Source organism: Choloepus didactylus, chromosome 8, assembly GCF_015220235.1.
Source record: "Choloepus didactylus isolate mChoDid1 chromosome 8, mChoDid1.pri, whole genome shotgun sequence".
Classification (NCBI taxonomy): domain Eukaryota; kingdom Metazoa; phylum Chordata; class Mammalia; order Pilosa; family Megalonychidae; genus Choloepus; species Choloepus didactylus.
This window is the reverse complement of record NC_051314.1, coordinates 80,102,178-80,120,463: the sequence shown is the minus strand read 5'-3', so window position 1 is coordinate 80,120,463 and position 18,286 is coordinate 80,102,178. Positions and strand designations below refer to the sequence as shown.

The following is an 18,286-nucleotide window of genomic DNA, read 5'->3' as shown; positions in this document are numbered from 1 at the left end:
CCTCACTCATAGTTTCCTTTGCATAATCATGAAAAACCCCTGCAACTAAGTGTCTCTGTTCCCAGCTTTGATGATAAGAACACTGCATTACTCTTTGGAAAAGCCCCTCTAAATGAAGTTTCTTAGTTCCTAACTGATTCATCAGTGTGAAATGTTAACAGACTTCCCTGACCAAATGCTTACCCGTATACATCTTGGTTACATTTAGCAGACCCAAATAGGAAAGTAGATTGCATCCCTAAACTTGTAATTGCACTCCTTTTCTCATTTCCTGAAGAATCCTTAAATGTCATCTCCCTGATTTTCCTTTGTTGCTCACCAATTCTCATTGATCCAAACCATGCTTACAAACCTGTTTCTTGCAGTCCTTCCAGGAGGCAGGTCTTAGACTATGAGGTCCCTGCACCCACCAGCTATTAAATCTCCTTGGTCTGCGACCAAATTGAGGTGATGAGTTGTTTATGCTGCACCTGGCAAGGACCCCAAAGACCCACAAGTTCCCCTTCAATCACATTGAAAAATGTAGAGCAAATCCAAATGCTTTTTAGTTCAAGGCTATAAATGCTTTAATGTTAATATATATTGGTAGCAGGATCATAAAACCTTATGTAATTTCTCTGTGTAGTAGTAAAAATTTCAGCACCAATGACTAGTCATCAAGATTTAGGCCATTTGTCTAAGAAGTTTCCTTTGAAAGGCTTCCTTCACGTCCTTGTTCCTCAAGGTGTAGATCAGAGGGTTCAGAGCAGGCGTGACCACTGTGTACATGAGTGCAGTTGCTTTGTCTGTTTCTGGAGTGTGGGCAGCCTTAGGTTGGAGATAAGTGAACAAGGCAGTGCCATAGAAGAGAGAAACAACCAGGATATGAGATGAACAAGTGGAGAAAGCTTTGTGTCTTCCAGCTGCAGAGCGGATCCTCAAGATGGCCACAAGAATGCACACATAGGAGCACAGAATGAGCAAACATGGACTCATAATGAAGAGCACAGAGATAGCAAACAACACGACCTCATTTTGGGAGGTATCCACACAAGCCAGTTTCACTACAGGCATGATGTCACAGAAAAAGTGCTGAATCTTTCCTGTTCCACAGAAGGGCAGAGTGAAGATCCATGTGGTCTGGGCTGACTCCACCATCACCCCGGTGGTCCAAGATGCTGTGGCCAATTTCAAACACACACGGGGGCCCATAAGGAGAGTGTAATGCAGTGGGTGACAAATAGCTACAAAGCGATCATAAGCCATGGCCGCCAGCAGCCAGCATTCTGTCAGTCCCAAGATGGTAAATAGGAACATCTGGGCTGCACAGCCTCCCACGCTAATGGTCTTGTTCTCCACCAGCAGGTGCACCAGCATCTGAGGCACCACACTGGTGGTGTAGCACATCTCCAGAAAGGAGAGGTTCACCAGGAAGAAATACATGGGGGTGTGCAGGGAAGGAGACACCCAGATCAGGAAGATAATGATGAGGTTTCCTCCCAGAGTAAACAAGTAGATGGCTAAGAACACAACAAAGAGCATAGGTTGTAACTCTGCTAGAGCAGAAAAAGCCACAAATGTGAATTTGGTACAGAAGGACTGGTTTCCAATCATCCTGGACTCAGAGTCAGACATCTGAGGAGACAACCAAGAGGATGAATATAAAGGTATCAGGTCACTTATCACAGATTTCTATCAATCTTCAGCAAAAGGAGCTGGGAATTAAGACACCTGTTTTCTTGTTTTCTAAATAACTGCTCAAATAAAATAGATGTAATATTCTATCCTGCCTTTGTGTTTTGGCTGTCATGCTTGTATCAAGGAAATTTAGAGGGAACAACTACTTAAAGTTACATATTCTGATCTTTTAGTGTTTATTCTAATTACATATTCATAAGATTACACAATTAATGTATGAAGGCATTCTAATTTTAAAGGTGTCATACAGCACCAAAATATATACAGTGAAGTTTAAATGGTGCTATATTCTGAATCTTACAAATAACACCACTTGCCAAAGTCGTTCTTAAAAGTTTGGAAGAAGTTATGTTTCCAACCATTTACCTATATATTTATATGCATATTTCTATTCATTTTGATTTGAACAGAAGGAAGTGATGAATACACAGCTAAAATCTGAGGAAACAAAATCATCAGAATCTGTTTTCCTCAACAACAATGTAATTTTGCATAAAATTATGAAGAGGGGGACTTACCTAGTACCACAAGGTAAATATAATTTATCTCTTTGGACTTCTTGAATTTCCAGGATTCCAAATGTTAACATGGGATGGACTAGACATTATTTATATTCTTACAAATACCATGGGGATTGCATCCTCTGTATGACTTAATTATATATGTCTCAAGAGGAATAGGTACACAAACAACAATAAATATTCAGTATGCATTTGGTTTTCATTTCTTGAATACATTTTCCAGAGACAATCATTTGCTCTTAGTGATGTCACTTAAGATTTCGATTTGTAAAACTGATAGTTTCTAATTGGTACCCATTTTGCGGTGGAAATAATTATTGACCTTTACCTTCCTTAATATGCTATAGTAACCTTTTAGCTTCTCCAATGGATAAACATGTTTGTGTTTAATTTCAGGTCTTTGTAGGCACAGGGAATGGCACATAGTACACATCATAAGCCCCACAGGTAATATGTACTTCATTTGTTATTCATGGTTCCAATTGTTAGCAGCATATATAAATAGGCCTTATTAGGGAAATTACAAATTTTTAATGGAATTAATAAAAATAAGTTTTGAAAAGATGAAAAATGACATTTCTGGCACTGTTCTCAAGAAATGAAAAACTTGTCCATTTTCCATGATCTCCATTCACGCAAGTAGAACACATGTTTTTTCCATTGTGTTGTCAATATGCTAAAAATCACTGGCACAGAGATCAAGGGGTGTAAAAGTGGAGTTTGAAAGAACAGTTATGAAATTATTGCATTCTTAGAAAGATTAGAGAAAGTGCCTTTTCTTTTTCCCAAATTCCCACATGAAATCAAAGATGGAAGTTTAAACACTATGTCTTCCTTCTCGTGAAATACCAGGCAGAAAAATTTTGCTCTTTTTTTTCTGTACCTGTATGCTCCTTAGAGAGGAAGTAAAGCCTTGTCTTTGGGGACAGTGTTTTCCCAGCCACCATGGGAGCATCACACTGAGAAGGTAGTGAGGACAACAGTGTTCTGTTCGAGAGGATGGTACCCTGAACAACTGGGGCAAAAGATCAGACTATGCATGATCATGATATTTTACCAAAACACCTCCCCAAAGGTTTTGCAAACTCCTCTGTCCTGATATTTTTTTTGGGGGGGGTGGGGGGGATGCTGTATAGTTATACAATCATTATCAAAGATCAGGCTATTGGATTACAGTTCAACAACTTCAGGTACTTCATCCTGGCTTTTCTAAAACACTAGATGCTAAAAAGAAATATCTATATAATGAGTCAGTGGTTACCATCATTTGTTAAATCATAATTTCTGAGTTACACCTTCCCTGTCTAATTTGATCATCCCCTCAATCTTCAGGGATATCTGGGCAATGATCATTTTAACTTCTTCATGTTGGAAAAGGGTGTTGACTTCATGGGGTAGAGGGATGAAACTGGTTGACGTTCTTTGAGAGACTGGTACCTCTGGGTTTCTGAGTTTATCTGGTATGGGATCAATATGGAGACATAAGTTTCTGAAAAAATGAACTTACTAAGAAAAACTTTGATAGAGATGTAGATAGCGCCCAGGGCATTCCATAGGGTTTTCAGGTATACTGTTGGTTGTGGTAGTTTGAAGTATCTGGCTAAAACTTGCATAAGAATGGCCTCCAGAATGACCTCTCAACTCTATTTGAAATCTCTTAGCCACTGAAACTTTATATTGTTCCATTTCTTTACCCCCTTTGGTCAAGAAGGTATTCTCAATCCTATGATGACATGTCCCATGTTGCCAGGGAGACTTACATCCCTGGGAGTCATGTCCTATGTTGGGGGGAGGGTAGTGAGTTTATCTGCAGAGTTGACTTAAAGAGAGAGACCACATCTGAGGAACAAAAGTGTCTCTGGGGGTGACTCTTAGGCATAAGTACAAGCAGGTGTAGCTTCACCATTGCAGAAATAACTTTCATAAGGTCAAGCCTGAAGATCGAGGGCTTGGCTTATTAAACTGGGAGTCTCTAATGCTTGAGAGAATATCAGGAATTCACCAGGTGGGGAAATCTATGAGTTCCACATTTTTCCCCAGTCCCTCAAGGGGACCTTGCAAATTCTTTTTTGTTTTCTTTCCAAAATACTCTAGAATGTATCCAGGTACTACATTAACTTTTGCCCCCAAAAAAGATCTCCTTCCCTATTCTAGGTTCCATGTAATTAGGTTGCTTAAATAAACAGAGCAGAAAAGTTAAATTAGAGAGTGTGCTATAGAACATGTAAATTTTGGACCAAATAGACACCACTTCCTTTGATCTCACACTGTCCTGATTTTAAAAGGTATTTTTAAGAATGAGCACCAAATAATATTTCTAATTCCAAAATGATGATGATATTAGCTCGATTAAACATCTTAAGTAGCTTCTAAAGAAACAAAATTTCCAGTTGTTATATGTGTGTTCACGTGTTTTGGTGTTGAAATCAAGCTGGAATAGATAGTACGGTAAATATCACAGGAACATGTGTAACTTAAGAATATGTATTATCAGCGAAACTGATGAACTGAATTTTACATACATATGGATCATTTACTGAAGAATTTGACTAGATACAGTTTTTTTTGAAAAGGAAACTCAGTGAAAAATATTAACTCCCTTCAATATATTTACAGCAATCTTTCCCTTAATAACCTTTTACAAAAAATGGTGCACTTTAATAATTGCAAATATGCCCAACATGTGCTCTTCTTCTCTATGTTTCTCATTGGTTTGAAATGGTAGACTTTTCTATTATAATTTTCTTGAATTGTGCTCACAGACTGGCAAACATCCTTGTCTTCTAAAAAATGAAATTTTCATGTGATATTTTTAGCATATATTATAGGTTTTCTTGCTAAAATAGTTGGAAGGAATTAAAGAGCATAAAAAGAGGAAAATCTCTGGAGATAAAGTGAACAGGTTCTTAAATATTGCATTTTAAGACTTATAGATCAGTGTATTAATTAGAAGGGTGACTACTAATTTACCCTAAATTAGGTGCTCTTTTTTTTTTTCTTTTTGGTAAATTCTCATAATTTGGACATAATATAGGGATGGATGGTTCAAATATTCTGCTTAATCAGGTCTGTAATGTGAATGCTATGTGTGTAACTGTTTTAAGTAATTAAATAAACACTTGTAATTTTGTTAGAATACACAAATTTTGGGGAATAAAAACAAAATTGTTTTTTTTTCAATAATGTTTAACCTTGCTCTTTTGATTTTCCCCTTTTCATTCCTTAACTACATTTTTCAGATGCTATAATATCTTTTAGTTATTAAAATTCAGGAAATTTCATTTCATTCAAAACTCAGCCATTGACTAACAGTTTCTATATTTTAGGTCCTCTGGTGAATTGTAAGTCATGTTTAAGGGAGAAGGAAACGGTGAATGTCTTCACGTATGAGGCCCAGTAAATGATGGGATATAGTGAGCAATGCAATTCTGTTCCTGATATATACAGCCCAAATTCTAGGGCCTACCAAAGCTCTGAATTCAACGTTTTGCCATCCTAAGCTTCACTCACATGGTAGTGCGTAATTGCCCTAAGTCTGGCATCTTAGTAAGCATCCAGATGTGGAACTATAGTTCATGTACTGGCTTCCTGGGGCTGCTATAAAATTATACCACAAAATGCATAGCTTAAGAATAAGAGAAATTTATTCTCTCCCAGTTCTGGAGGCCAGAAGTTCATAATGAAGTCATTAGCAGGGCCACACTCCCTCTGAAGGCTCTAAGGGAGAGAATTTCCTTGCTTCTTCCAACTTCTTGTGGCTCATGGCATCCCTTAGCTGTGGCAGAGTAACTCCATCCTCTGCCTCCCTGTCTTTACATGGCCTTCCCTCTATGTGCCCTTTTGTCCTTTCTTCAAATAAGGGCACCAGGCATAGGATTCTGGACCCATCCTAAATCCAAGTGTAACTAATGACATTTGCAAAGTCCCTGTTTCCAAATAAGGAGAAGTTCTTTGGTTTCAGCCGCATGATTTGGGGTGCTCAGTATTTGTCATCCAGAAAAGACACATTTACCACCTCTGGGAGGTGGTAACATACTGCATGGAGGGCACAAAATAGTGTAACAATGTCTATCATTCAGATCAGCAGCCCTTGGGTCTCAACCTACTCCATGGTTCACAGGTGTGAGGTCACCAGCCAAAATGTAATTCATATACACACTGGGTGGAGCCACATTTACTCACACAGAGAAAACACAAATCAAAGTCAGCCTCCCTAGCCACAATTGGTCCCCAATGGCCAGTGGGTCTCAATACATGGCCCACTAAGGAAGATGATCTAGGCACAGATCTCTTGTGCCATTGTGGGTGGGCTATGCTCCCTCCCTGCCAGGAACACATACAGCAACAAGGATAGGACTGGTGGGATAAAACCCACATAATTTAGCCAAGTTGTCAGCAGTGAATGTTTGTATATGCTTGGGACAAAAGGGGGAGGAATGTGTCCTGGGTCCACTATCTGCAATGGGATTTATTTTACCTCAAGGAGCTCCTGAGAAGGGAGTCAGCCCACATTTATCACCCTGATGTAACACCACACTAACCCATCGAGTCGGGAGCACAGGGTTTATTTGTCCTTGTCAGTACACTTAGACCGTCCCCTACCACACTCTCCAATCTCTGCTGTCCTGTTTGATGTTTTCATAGTCATTCTGATTTCTACAAATGATTCTCTTTGAGACACCCCTAATATAATCTGGCACACTGGACAACACTTCATTCCTATCTCTCATGAACATGGCAATTCTATAGGTATAACAGTTCTAATTTCCTCATACCATCCACAGTCTTCTCATATACAGGTTGACAGGGACATGTAAGGTGGCTGGGGTGATTTTCCACCTCCCTATAAGTCCCAAATATTATTGGCTCACTTTCAGTCTTCTTTAGAATTTAAAGTGCCTTTTTCCTTTAGCTCTGTACTCTTCAGAAATTGCTAAACAAGTGAAAAAAAGGCCCACTCCATATCAGTCATAAATTTACAGCAATGTTTCCAGTGAATATAGTATTGACTTTATTACACAAGTTTAAGATACTTTAACATCTTGAAAAAAATGTATAATAAAAATGTCAACACCGGTTTCTATCATTTTCTAGGTTTTAAAAGTACTAACTACTGGGGATTCTGATACTTACAATCAGTTTTGGCTTTGGAACTGGTTATGTCAAATAGTCTTAACATGGGAGAGCTTGGTGCTGCCAATAATCAGTGAAATAGATATGTATTGGGAAAGCATCTCATTGGTGTCCATGGTTATTTATTATTTCAATTCGGTTTTTACACATAACTCTTTCCTCCTGTACATTCTGCAGTAGGGCATTTTTGTGAGGTTGCTTTTTGGAACCCATACTCATTCTAAACAAAGAGCTGGTATTGGTTTGTCTCTCTTGATATGTGTGAAAGCTATTTTTTAATACCATTATCTTGGGGAAGAACTGTTTGGAGCCCAAGCAATAAAATATGACACAGGTGAGGTAGAAAGTTTTCTTTTGTTCTTTCTTTGAGAATGCACACCATTCTTGATTCCTGGGAGATTGGAGGTTGAGAGTATCTGCTAACATTACTTCTGTCCCAAGTTTGGATTTCTGAATAGAATTTGGTTAATGAATAGCAACAGCAAAGCCCACCTAAGTGGTTTTGCACAGTAGTAGTGTGTGTTTAAAAGTAAGAGTAAAACAATATAAGGGATCAGATATTCCATAATTACTGGCAGCTGCCCGACTGTGAGGTATTTGCTATGTGTCTTAGAGACAACCAGGACACATCACTGGAGGGTATGAGGCTCTTCTGTTTTACAGGTCATGGCTGGGAAGCCTGAGACAGTCCACCTTCTGAAGTTGCCTTCATCTCAGGTTATCACAGTACCCCACATACAATCAAAATCACTCACTTCTTCCCAACAGGAAAAGCAGAAAATCACGTTGTCTAGCCAAAGGTAACTGATATTGTGTTCAACTTCCACTTCCAGTGACGTTTAGTCTCTGAAGATGAAATCTCAGATGTGTCCATTCCAGTTCTAATTCTACTAATATATACTCCAGTTTCTGACCTTCACCATATTGAAGCATATAAGGTAGGTGGTAACTTGACTAAAATCATTATTTGACCAAAGTAAAGCACTGTGCATTCAGTATAGGAAAAGACAGGAAAACTGGAAAGAGAAACCTGTCAACATTTAAAAGCTGTGGAAGAAACGTAAATAGGAAGAAATTTATGTTTTAAACATCAGCCTAGAAAAAAAATATATACATGTATATATGCATTTATCTACATATGTGTAGATATTTAAATACATGTACATATATGTGCATACTGTTTTTCAGAATATTTCATGTAAGGTAATAAAGAGGACCAAGAATGTGGAGTGTGAACTTGGTTTGCAAATTTTACTGTTTCATTTTCTGTGTACTTGAAGTATTTACTTAATATTTGCCAGTCTTGAACACCTCTGAGAAAAATATTTGAAATTTCCCAACAGAAAATAGTATGATTACATAATCCTTAAAACAGCGACAAACTATTTCTTAGTCCTCAACAGGAAAAGCTATGCATGTATTTCTGATTTACAATTGGATTTAACTTACTGCTCAAAAATATTTTAATTGATTTTACTTTAGTATAAGAATCAAGGCATGTAGAGCACTAAATGATTACTGTAGGTAGATTCACAAGTGCTAAAAATGCAAGAAAATCTTGCAAATAAATCAGTTTTTGAGTGCAAAATAATAACTCAGAATTATTGGCAATACACTGATTTTTATCACAGCATATCAGTATTAATAAAGGTAATTATAAGTAAGTTTTTGTGTGACTACCTATTGTCAGGATATGCACTAGGTGATTTTTAATAATTCTTTTTACATCATTGACTCATCACAACCCTAGAGGTATTACCAAAAGGAATAATAATTTGCTCTTTTGTTATTTGATCATACTAAACATTTTAAAAGATGTTGTGCATTTCAAACAGAATTCCATAGAGAAAAGATTGAAATAGCATTTATATTTATTATAAAATGAGTTATTTTGTATTGAAAACCACCCAAAGGTATTACCCAATACCTTCTTGCCAATGGACCTGCATAGTTCAAACAAGAGCAGCAGAGGAAAAAACAAATAAAAAGGGTCCTGAAAGTGTTGTTGAGTGTCCTAAAACAGTATATGGATCTTTTTAAATCTTTAAGACAATTAGGATGTTTAATGCTAAAAGCAAATCAAGTGTTATCACACAATCTAGTATAAATGTCAAAATATTTACAATAGTGGACATTATGGTGAATAAATACTTCTACAACTGCATATTTTTTCTACTCCTAGAACTAACAGCTGTAAACAGAAAGGAATAGTGAAATTGATTAATTACAGTATATTCAGTTTAAGTAATGGGCCATGAGAAATGTTTTACTTGGTATTTTGAAAAATATGCACACTGAAATGAATTTTATATGAATATGTTTTTAGAACTTGCACCTATATTTCTTCCATCTAATGATTAATGAAAAAATGTTAAATCTGTGTTTGCAAAGCCTACTCTAAGGAAGGGAAGAGTTTTAGATGTCTTAAAAAATAAATCAGTGGGTGAAGGGAAAGTGGAGCTATGATGAAAAAAATAAGATGATATGTCAAGATTTACATTTTTCCCCTGTTAATTGTCTGTCATCTACAGCACTAACTCTGGCCTTTGGGAATTAACCTACCATTCCAAAAAGGAGAGAGAAAATGAAAGAGAGAAAAATAATTATTGAGATATAAATCCTCATCCTATATTCACACCAAGTTTTTATTTTACATCCCCACACTTAACCCTCTTTTACTGTTCCAAATATGTGAATCCTTCCGTAGAGTCAACTTGCAGCTTTATGCAGTCCCCTCCAATAATCCTTGGACCTTATCATTTCAAGCTACACCTGTACTTTCCAAGCTGCCAAATATCCGCATCCCTGTCCTGAGAGCATTTCCAGAAGTCTGCTCCAGCCAGCAGGCACAGAGCAGCAGTTTCAGAGTTAGCACCTCCCAGGCATGGCCCTCTCCCAGTGATTACTAACCAGGGGTGTGTATATTCCTCAATTACCGAGAATGGGATGGCAAGTTTCAGGACTGTATTTTACATTGTTTCCCTCAGGATTATTCTAGTGACCCTCTATGGTCCCTGGCCTTCCCTTCACTGTAGATTTTCCCACTTCTGAGCCCCTCCCAAACAAATTATCTTCCCTTTAGAGTTTAATTCTAGGTAAACAGCACTAAAATGGAACCAAAGGTTAATAATCACATTTACAAACTGGAACTGTACATTTAATTCTTTTGACACCTCAGTTCTCTAATGTCATAAAAAATATTTGTTTTTCAAAAGCTATTTATTTCAGTGTCTCATGGAAATATTGTTATTTATTATTCAAAGAATCAGAAGTAATATTAATTATCAAGAATATTATGGACTCTGCTATGAGAAAGATATATTGAAATCAATATATTTAGAAAGGGTACATAATGGAAGCAACAAAGGGAGAATTTTCTCTAAAAACTCCATTAGTTACAAAACAGAAACTAAAAAGACGGATGAGATCAAAGAAGAGTCTAGTTTTGGAAAATACTCAGGGTCCCTCACTGGATTTACAAGTTATGTATTTAGGGTTGTGTCATAATGCATATCACCCATCAGTAATTATTTAAAATGTGTGGTAACAGAAATGAGAGCAATTAAGGAAGTATATACCGTTTGATAATTTAGGTTGTAACAGCCTATCTTTGAGTCTAATAATATGTTAATTATCTCTTCTATTCACATTTTAACTTCCTAAAGAAGAATATTTCATTTTCCTTTTCAAGGTGGGGTGAAACATACTAACATTCATCATATTACCTTTGGGGAAGAAAAAAGTCAATGGTAGCTGACACACAGGAGGTGCTCAGACAATATTGTTGAACAAATGCATGTTTAAACAACCTCATGACCCTACTGAGTAGATTTCTTTGCTGAAACACATTGAAAAATGTAGGACAAATCAAAATGCTTTCTAGTTCTATGTTATAAAAAATTTTAGTGGTAATATTTATTGGTAGCAGGATCATAAATCCTCATGTAATTTCTCTGTACAGTAGTGAAAGTTTCAGGCCCAATGATCTAGTCATCAAGATTTAGGCCATTCATCTAATTCCTTTGTGCTACCCTTTGAAAGGCTATCTTCACTTCCTTGTTCCTCAAGGTGTAGATCAGAGGGTTCAGAGCAGGGGTGACCACTGTGTACATGAGTGCAGTTGCTTTGTCTGTTTCTGGAGTGTGGGCAGCCTTAGGTTGGAGATAAGTGAACAAGGCAGTGCCATAGAAGAGAGAAACAACCAGGATATGAGAACAACAAGTGGAGAAAGCTTTGTGTCTGCCAGCTGCAGAGTGGATCCTCAAGATGGCCACAAGAATGCACACATAGGAGCACAGAATGAGTAAACATGGACTCATAATGAAGACCACAGAGACAGCAAACATCACAACCTCATTTTGGGAGGTAGCCACACAAGCCAGTTTCAATACAGGCATGATGTCACAGAAAAAGTGCTGAATCTTCCCTGCTCCACAGAAGGGCAGAGTGAAGATCCATGTGGTCTGGGCTGACTCCACCATCACCCCGGTGGTTCAAGATGCTGTGGCCAATTTCAAACACACACGGGGGCCCATAAGGAGAGTGTAATGCAGTGGGTGACAAATAGCTACAAAGCGATCATAAGCCATGGCTGCCAGCAGGCAACATTCTGTCAGTCCCAAGATGGTAAATATGTACATCCGGGCTGCACAGCCTCCCATACTAATGTTCTTGTTCTCCACTAGCAGGTGCACCAGCATCTGAGGCACCACACTGGTGGTGTAGCACATCTCCAGAAAGGAGAGGTTCACCAGGAAGAAATACATGGGAGTGTGCAGGGAAGGGGTGACCCAGATCAGGCAGATGATGATGAGGTTTCCTCCCAGAGTAAATAAGTAGATGGCTAAGAACACAACGAAGACCACAGGTTGTAACTCTGCTAGAGTAGAAAAAGCCACAAATGTGAATTTGGTACAGAAGGACTGGTTTCCAATCATCCTGGACTCAGAGTCAGACATCTGTGGAGACAACCAAGACAATGACTATAAAGGAATCCAGCCATCTATCACAGGTTTCCAGTCACCTATCACAGGAATCCAATCAACTATCACAGGTTTCTATCAAACTTCTCCAAAAGGAGCTTTCATAGGATCAGTTTTCCAAGCTGAGAATTAATATACCTGAATTCCTTTTATTAAATATTTCTAAAATAACTGTCCAATTAAAATGGAGGCAATATTCCTTCCTGTTTTTAAATTTGGATATCATGCTTTTCTTACAGAAATTTGGAGGAAAGAACTGCTTTCAATTACATATTCTGATCTTTTAGTGTTTATTCTAATTATATACCCATGTTGCACAAGTAACATATGGAGGCATCTAATTGTTAGAAGTCACATAATACCTAAATATAAAGCATAAAATAAAAAGGCACTATGATCTGCTCTCTCATATTCCCATTCTTAACAGGTTGGAAGGAGAAATGTTTCCAGTCATTTCCCTATATATATTTATGTACACATTTTTACATTTTGATGATTTGAATAGAATAAAATCAAGGAATAGGTGGCTGAAATTTGAGGGAACCAAAATCAACAAAGTCTCCTTCCCACAACGTCAATGTAATTCTATTGGAATGTATGAATAGGGGAACATACCTATATTGACTAGGTAAACAATTTTTCTTGTGGGGCTTCTAAACTTTCCAGGATTGGAAATATTAATATGGTGATGGTATAGGCAGGTTTTATGTTCTTACTAGAGACCACAGGGATTGTGACTTAATTATATTTGCCTCAAGGGGAATTTATGCAGAAACACCACCAATGAATGGTCAATTTTCAATTAGGGTTTCATTTCTTGAATACATTTTTACAGAAAAAATATTGCAGTCAATTATATTGCTTAAGTTTTCAAGTCTTAAATGGATAGTCTCTTATTGGTTCCCATGATACAACTGAAATTATTTTTGTTTCAATTTTGCTTTAGTGTTTGCTTGCCATTAAATCTTTGAGTTTCTCAAATGGCAAATGTATGCTTTCAGGTTTTTGTATTATTGGCAGTCATAGTACAGAATATAGTAGCCTCCATAATCTCATACCTAACATTCAGTTTATTCATTTTCTATGATTCAAATAATTCAGCATAAATAAATAGGCTTGATAAGGGAAACCCCAAATTTCCAATGGATTTAAAGAAAATAATTAATCAAAAATAAAAAAAGGATGATTTTTGTCACTGTCCTCAAGAAATGAAAATCTTGTTCAATCTCCATGATTCCCATTCATTCAGGGGGAACAAATTTTCTTTCTACTGCCTGATCAATATGGGAAATTCACTGTGGTAGGGATTTTCCTTACACCAGAAAGAATCAGAATAAGAATAGAAAATAAAAGTAAAAAAAGAACACCCAAATCATCCCCCCATCCCACCCTATTTTTCATTTAGTTTTTTGTCGCCATTTTTCTACTCATCTATCCATACACTGGATAAAGGGAGTGCAATCCACAAGGTTTTCAGAATCACACTGTCACCCCTTGTGAGCTACGTTGTTATACAATAGTCTTCAAGAGGCCAGGCTACTGGGTTGGAGTTTGATAGTTTCACATATTTACTGCTAGCTATTCCAATATATTAAAACCTAAAAGTGTTATCTATATAGTGCATAAGAATGTCCACCAGAGTGACCTCTCAACTGCATGTGAAATCTCTCAGCCACAGAAACTTTACTTTCTTTCCTTTTGCATCCCCCTTTTGGTCAAGATGTTCTCAATCCACAATGCTGGGTCCAGATTCATCCCCGGGAGTCATATCCTGCATTGCCAGGGAGATTTATACCCCTGGGAGTCAGTTCCCATGTAGGGGGGTGGGCAGTGAGTTCACCTGCCGAGGTGTCTTGGTTAGAGAGAGAGTGCCAAATCTGAGCAACAACGAAGTACTCGGGGGGAGAGTCTTAGGCACAATTATATGCAAGTTTAGCCTCTCTTTTGCAGTAATGAGCTTCATAAGGGCAAGCAAGTCCCGTGATAGAGGTCTTGGAACATCAAATTGTCGGTCCTCAATGTTTATGTGACCATCAGCAACAATCCAGGTGAGGAATCCCAACACTTCAGCATTTTCCCCCAGCTGCTCAGGGGGCCATGCATATATATTTTTATTCTCCACCCAAATTACTTTGGGATGTGTCACTATTTCACTCTAATCTATGCAAACTTACCATATCTCACATCCTATTCAAAGTTCCATGTAATTCTGGTGTTTGAAGAAACTGACTTTAGAAGTTATACCATTTAGAAAATGTAGATCTTCCACCACATGAACATCTCTGCCCTTGGTCTCACATGGAAGTTGAACTTTTAACACACAGTCAGTTTCAACCTTTATTCTTTTGTCTGATTTGCCCTAGTCTTAACCAGATCTGCTTCATTCATATCTCTAATTGAAGTCTGAGCCCTTTTTCAGCTTTTTTTTTTTTTTTTTTTTTTAACAGTTGCTGTAGGTGTTAATGCTGAGATTCATATCTGCCAAGCTCTAGCTCTGAGTTCAGGTGTCACACAGATACCCAATGTTCCAGAGACCAATCAGGGTATATACCAAGGGATCAACATCTTAGAGTTTGGAGATAGCCGTTACAATTCAGGAATCGATTTGACTGCTGTAAGAGCTTACAATCTAGGGACCATTACAATAATCATTTCCCTGTTAGGCTGTGCTCTATGATTCAATTCTGAGTTTACACATTGTAGTTAGCCCATATTGGTGAGGCATTACAGTGTTTACCTTGGTTTCTGACGTACTTCACTCAAAATGCTGTCTTCAGGATCCATTCACCTCCTTGCATGTCTCACAACTTCACTCCTTGTTGTTGCTCAATATTCCATTGTATTGCATACACCACAGTTCACCACTCTGTTCCTCAGTCAGTGTACCCTTAGGTCACCTCCACCCACTGCAAATCATGAATACTGCCTCCATAAACACCAATATGCAAATGTCCATTCATTTCTCTGCTCTCAGATCTTCCAGGTACCCCATAGTGAGGTTGCAGGACCTTATGGTCTCCACATACTTAGCTTCTTGTGGAACCAGGGCAGTGATCTCCAGAAAAGCTACACCATTCTGCCTCCTCATCAACAGTAAATAGGTACATCCCTCTCCCCATGTTTTCTCCAGCACTTTTACCCCCATTTATATTTTTCCTACAATTTTATAGAGATATATTCACATAACATACAATTATCCACAGTGAATCATCAGTTGTTCATAATATTCTCATATAGTTGTACATTTATCAGCACAGTCAGCTCTTGAGCATATTGATTAAGATTTTGCTGATCTCAGCTGTTCCATGTATTTTGTATGAAGTATTTTCAAAGTCACATTGCTCTGCGGTGTCCAGTTCATGCAGTTCTGGCTTTCTACTAACTGCTCTGGAGGAATAACTAAAACCCACACCTCACCACTCTGCCATCTTGCCATGCCCTCCTAAACTCAAAAGTGTTTTTTATAATATCAATATTTTTAAATTTTTTGAGACTTGTTTTGTGACCCAACTTGTGGTCTATCCTAGAGAATGTTCCATGAGCACTTGAGAAAAACATGTATCATGCTATTGTGGGGTATAGTATTCTATAAATGCCTGTCAAGTCTTGTTCATTTATCATACAATTCAACATCTCTTTTTCCTTGTTGATCCTCTGTCTAAACATTCTATCCATTGATGAGAGTGGTGTATTGAAGTCTCCAACTATTATTGTAGAGGTATCTACCTCTCCTTTCAGTGTTCTTAGTGTTTGCCTCATGAATTTTGGGGTACTCTGTCTTGGTGCATAAATATTTATGATTGTTTTGTTTTCTTGATGAAGTGATCCTTTTATTAATACATAATATTGTTCTTTGTCTCTTAACTGTTTTACTTTTAAAATCTATCTTGTATGATATTAATATAGCTACCCCACTTTTTTCTGGTTGCTGTTTGCATGAAATATCTTTTTCCAACCTTTCATTTTCAGCCTATTTTTGTCCTTGTGTCTAAAGTGAGTTTCTTCTAGGTAGCATATAGATGGGTCCTGTTTTTTAATCCATTCTGCCAGTCTGTGTCTTTTTATTGGGGAGTTTAATTCATAAACATTAGGTGTTATTACTGTAAGGGCAGTACTTTCTTCCACCATTTTATCTTTTGGATTTTGTATGTCATGTCTTATTGTTTCCTCTTTTTTTACCCTTCCTGATAATCTTCATTTCTACACTCTTCTCCCAACCTCTTTCTCCTGTCTTCCTATCAGCCTGTAACACTCCCTTCAGTATTTCTTGTATCACCAGTCTCCTATTCACAAACCCTCTCAGTGTCTGTTTGACTGAAAATATTTTAATCTCTCCTTCATTTTTGAAGGACAGTTGTGCTGGATATAGAATTCTTGGGTGGCAGTTCTTCTTTTCCTGTATCTTAAATGTATCATACCACTGCTTCTTACCTCCATAGTTTCTCTGGAAAAATCTGTACATAGTCTTAGCAAGCTTCCCTTTTATGATAATTGCTTTTCTGTTGCTGTTTCAGAATTCTCTCTTTGTCTTTGACATTGGACAATCTGATCAGTAAGTGTCTTGTAGTAGGTCTATTGGGGTCTGTTCTGTTTGGGGTGCACTGTAGTTCTTGAATCTCTAATTTTCTGTCTTTCATAAGAGTAGAGAAATTTTCAGTGATTGTTTCCTCTATTATTCTTTCTGCCCCTTTTCTCCACTCTTCTCCCTCTGCAAAACCCATAACACATATAATGGTGTGCTTCATGTTGCCACCCAGCTCCCTAAGACTCTGCTTGTATTATTCCATTCTTTTCACTATCTGTTCTTTTGTGTGTACAAATTCAAATGTCTGGTCTTCCAATTCACTGAACCTTTCTTCTACCTGTTCAAATCTACTGTTTTATCCCTCCATTGTCTTTTTCATATCCTCGTTTTTGACCTTCATTCCTGTAAGTTCTGCCATTTGTTTTCTTGAGTTTATGACTTCTTTATGATCATGCAGTGTCTTCCTTATATCCTTCATCTCTTTTGCTATATCTTTCCTCAGTTCATTGGTCTGATTTTTGAATTGATTTAAGAGATTTGTTTGAACATCTTTAATTAGTTCTTCCTTCAGTTCATTGAATTGGTTTAGCATTGGTTGCCGCAACTCCTGTATCTCAGTAGAACTATTAGTTTTTTCCTTTGGCTGGTCCATATTTTCATGTTTCCTAGTATGGATCATTATATCGAGCTGTCTATGCATTTGACTTTCTTCATTAGTTTATTCTGGAGCTTATTTTCACTCTTTTACCTAGGGTTTTCTTGTTTGTTGGCTTTGTTCTCTAACCTTTGGTGTTTAGTTCAGTGTATTCCAGGCCTCTAACTTAGGGGTCTATTTAGTTTATTGTAGTTTTTCACCTCTTGTTTTTTTGGTTTCTTGCCCTTCCTCTATGTAGCCTTTTTGGAGATGGTCTCCTCAGATACGGTTGATCCCAGTCAGTTTTTCCCCATCTAGAGAGGCCCAGGTCTCATGAGGAGGATATGGAGTTTCCCTGAGAATGAGTCCCTCCTGTGAGGCCTCTAGACTTGGTGCTTTTCCTATCCTGTCCAACAGGTGGCACTTGCCAGCCTGCAGTTCCCCAACCCCTCTAAGGAGGTAGAATTCCTTTACATCTCTGCAGACTCTGAGCCTGCCTGGGGCATGTCTGACTGAAGCTGGAATCTGAACTCCAGCCCCTCGAGTCTAAATTCCCAGTAGGAGGGCTGCCAGTTGAGCTGGACCTCCCTCCACTCTCCCAATCCTAGGAACCCCAGCTGTCTCCTAGGGGCAATATTCCCTTCTCCCTTCTCTTCTTTGGGGCAACTTCAGCTTAATTCCTTGGTCAGCCTGTGTTGCCAATTAAAGACTGGGGTGAAGACCTTCTTCAGAAGTGAATCTGAAATTCAGAGGAGTTTTAGGTACTCTATCTCCCTCCCAAGACCTGCCTAGACCTTCAACCTGAGCTGTCTGA

At 37.9% G+C, this 18,286-nt stretch overlaps 1 protein-coding gene and 1 pseudogene across 1 annotated transcript; both read right to left on the bottom strand.

Moving 5' to 3' along the window:
- Positions 1-663: 663 nt before the first annotated feature.
- On the bottom strand, positions 664-1,614 carry LOC119542765 (olfactory receptor 10A2-like). The gene has a single exon (XM_037847426.1). It carries the CDS (start codon positions 1,612-1,614, stop codon positions 664-666), a length of 951 nt encoding a protein of 316 aa, XP_037703354.1.
- Positions 1,615-11,344: 9,730 nt separating this feature from the next.
- On the bottom strand, positions 11,345-12,289 carry LOC119542764 (annotated as a pseudogene).
- Positions 12,290-18,286: the final 5,997 nt, after the last annotated feature.

What these genes read in the sequence shown, in the direction of transcription:
- LOC119542765 (XM_037847426.1), bottom strand. Translation starts at nt 1,614, where the DNA reads ATGTCTGACTCTGAGTCCAGGATGATTGGAAACCAGTCCTTCTGTACC.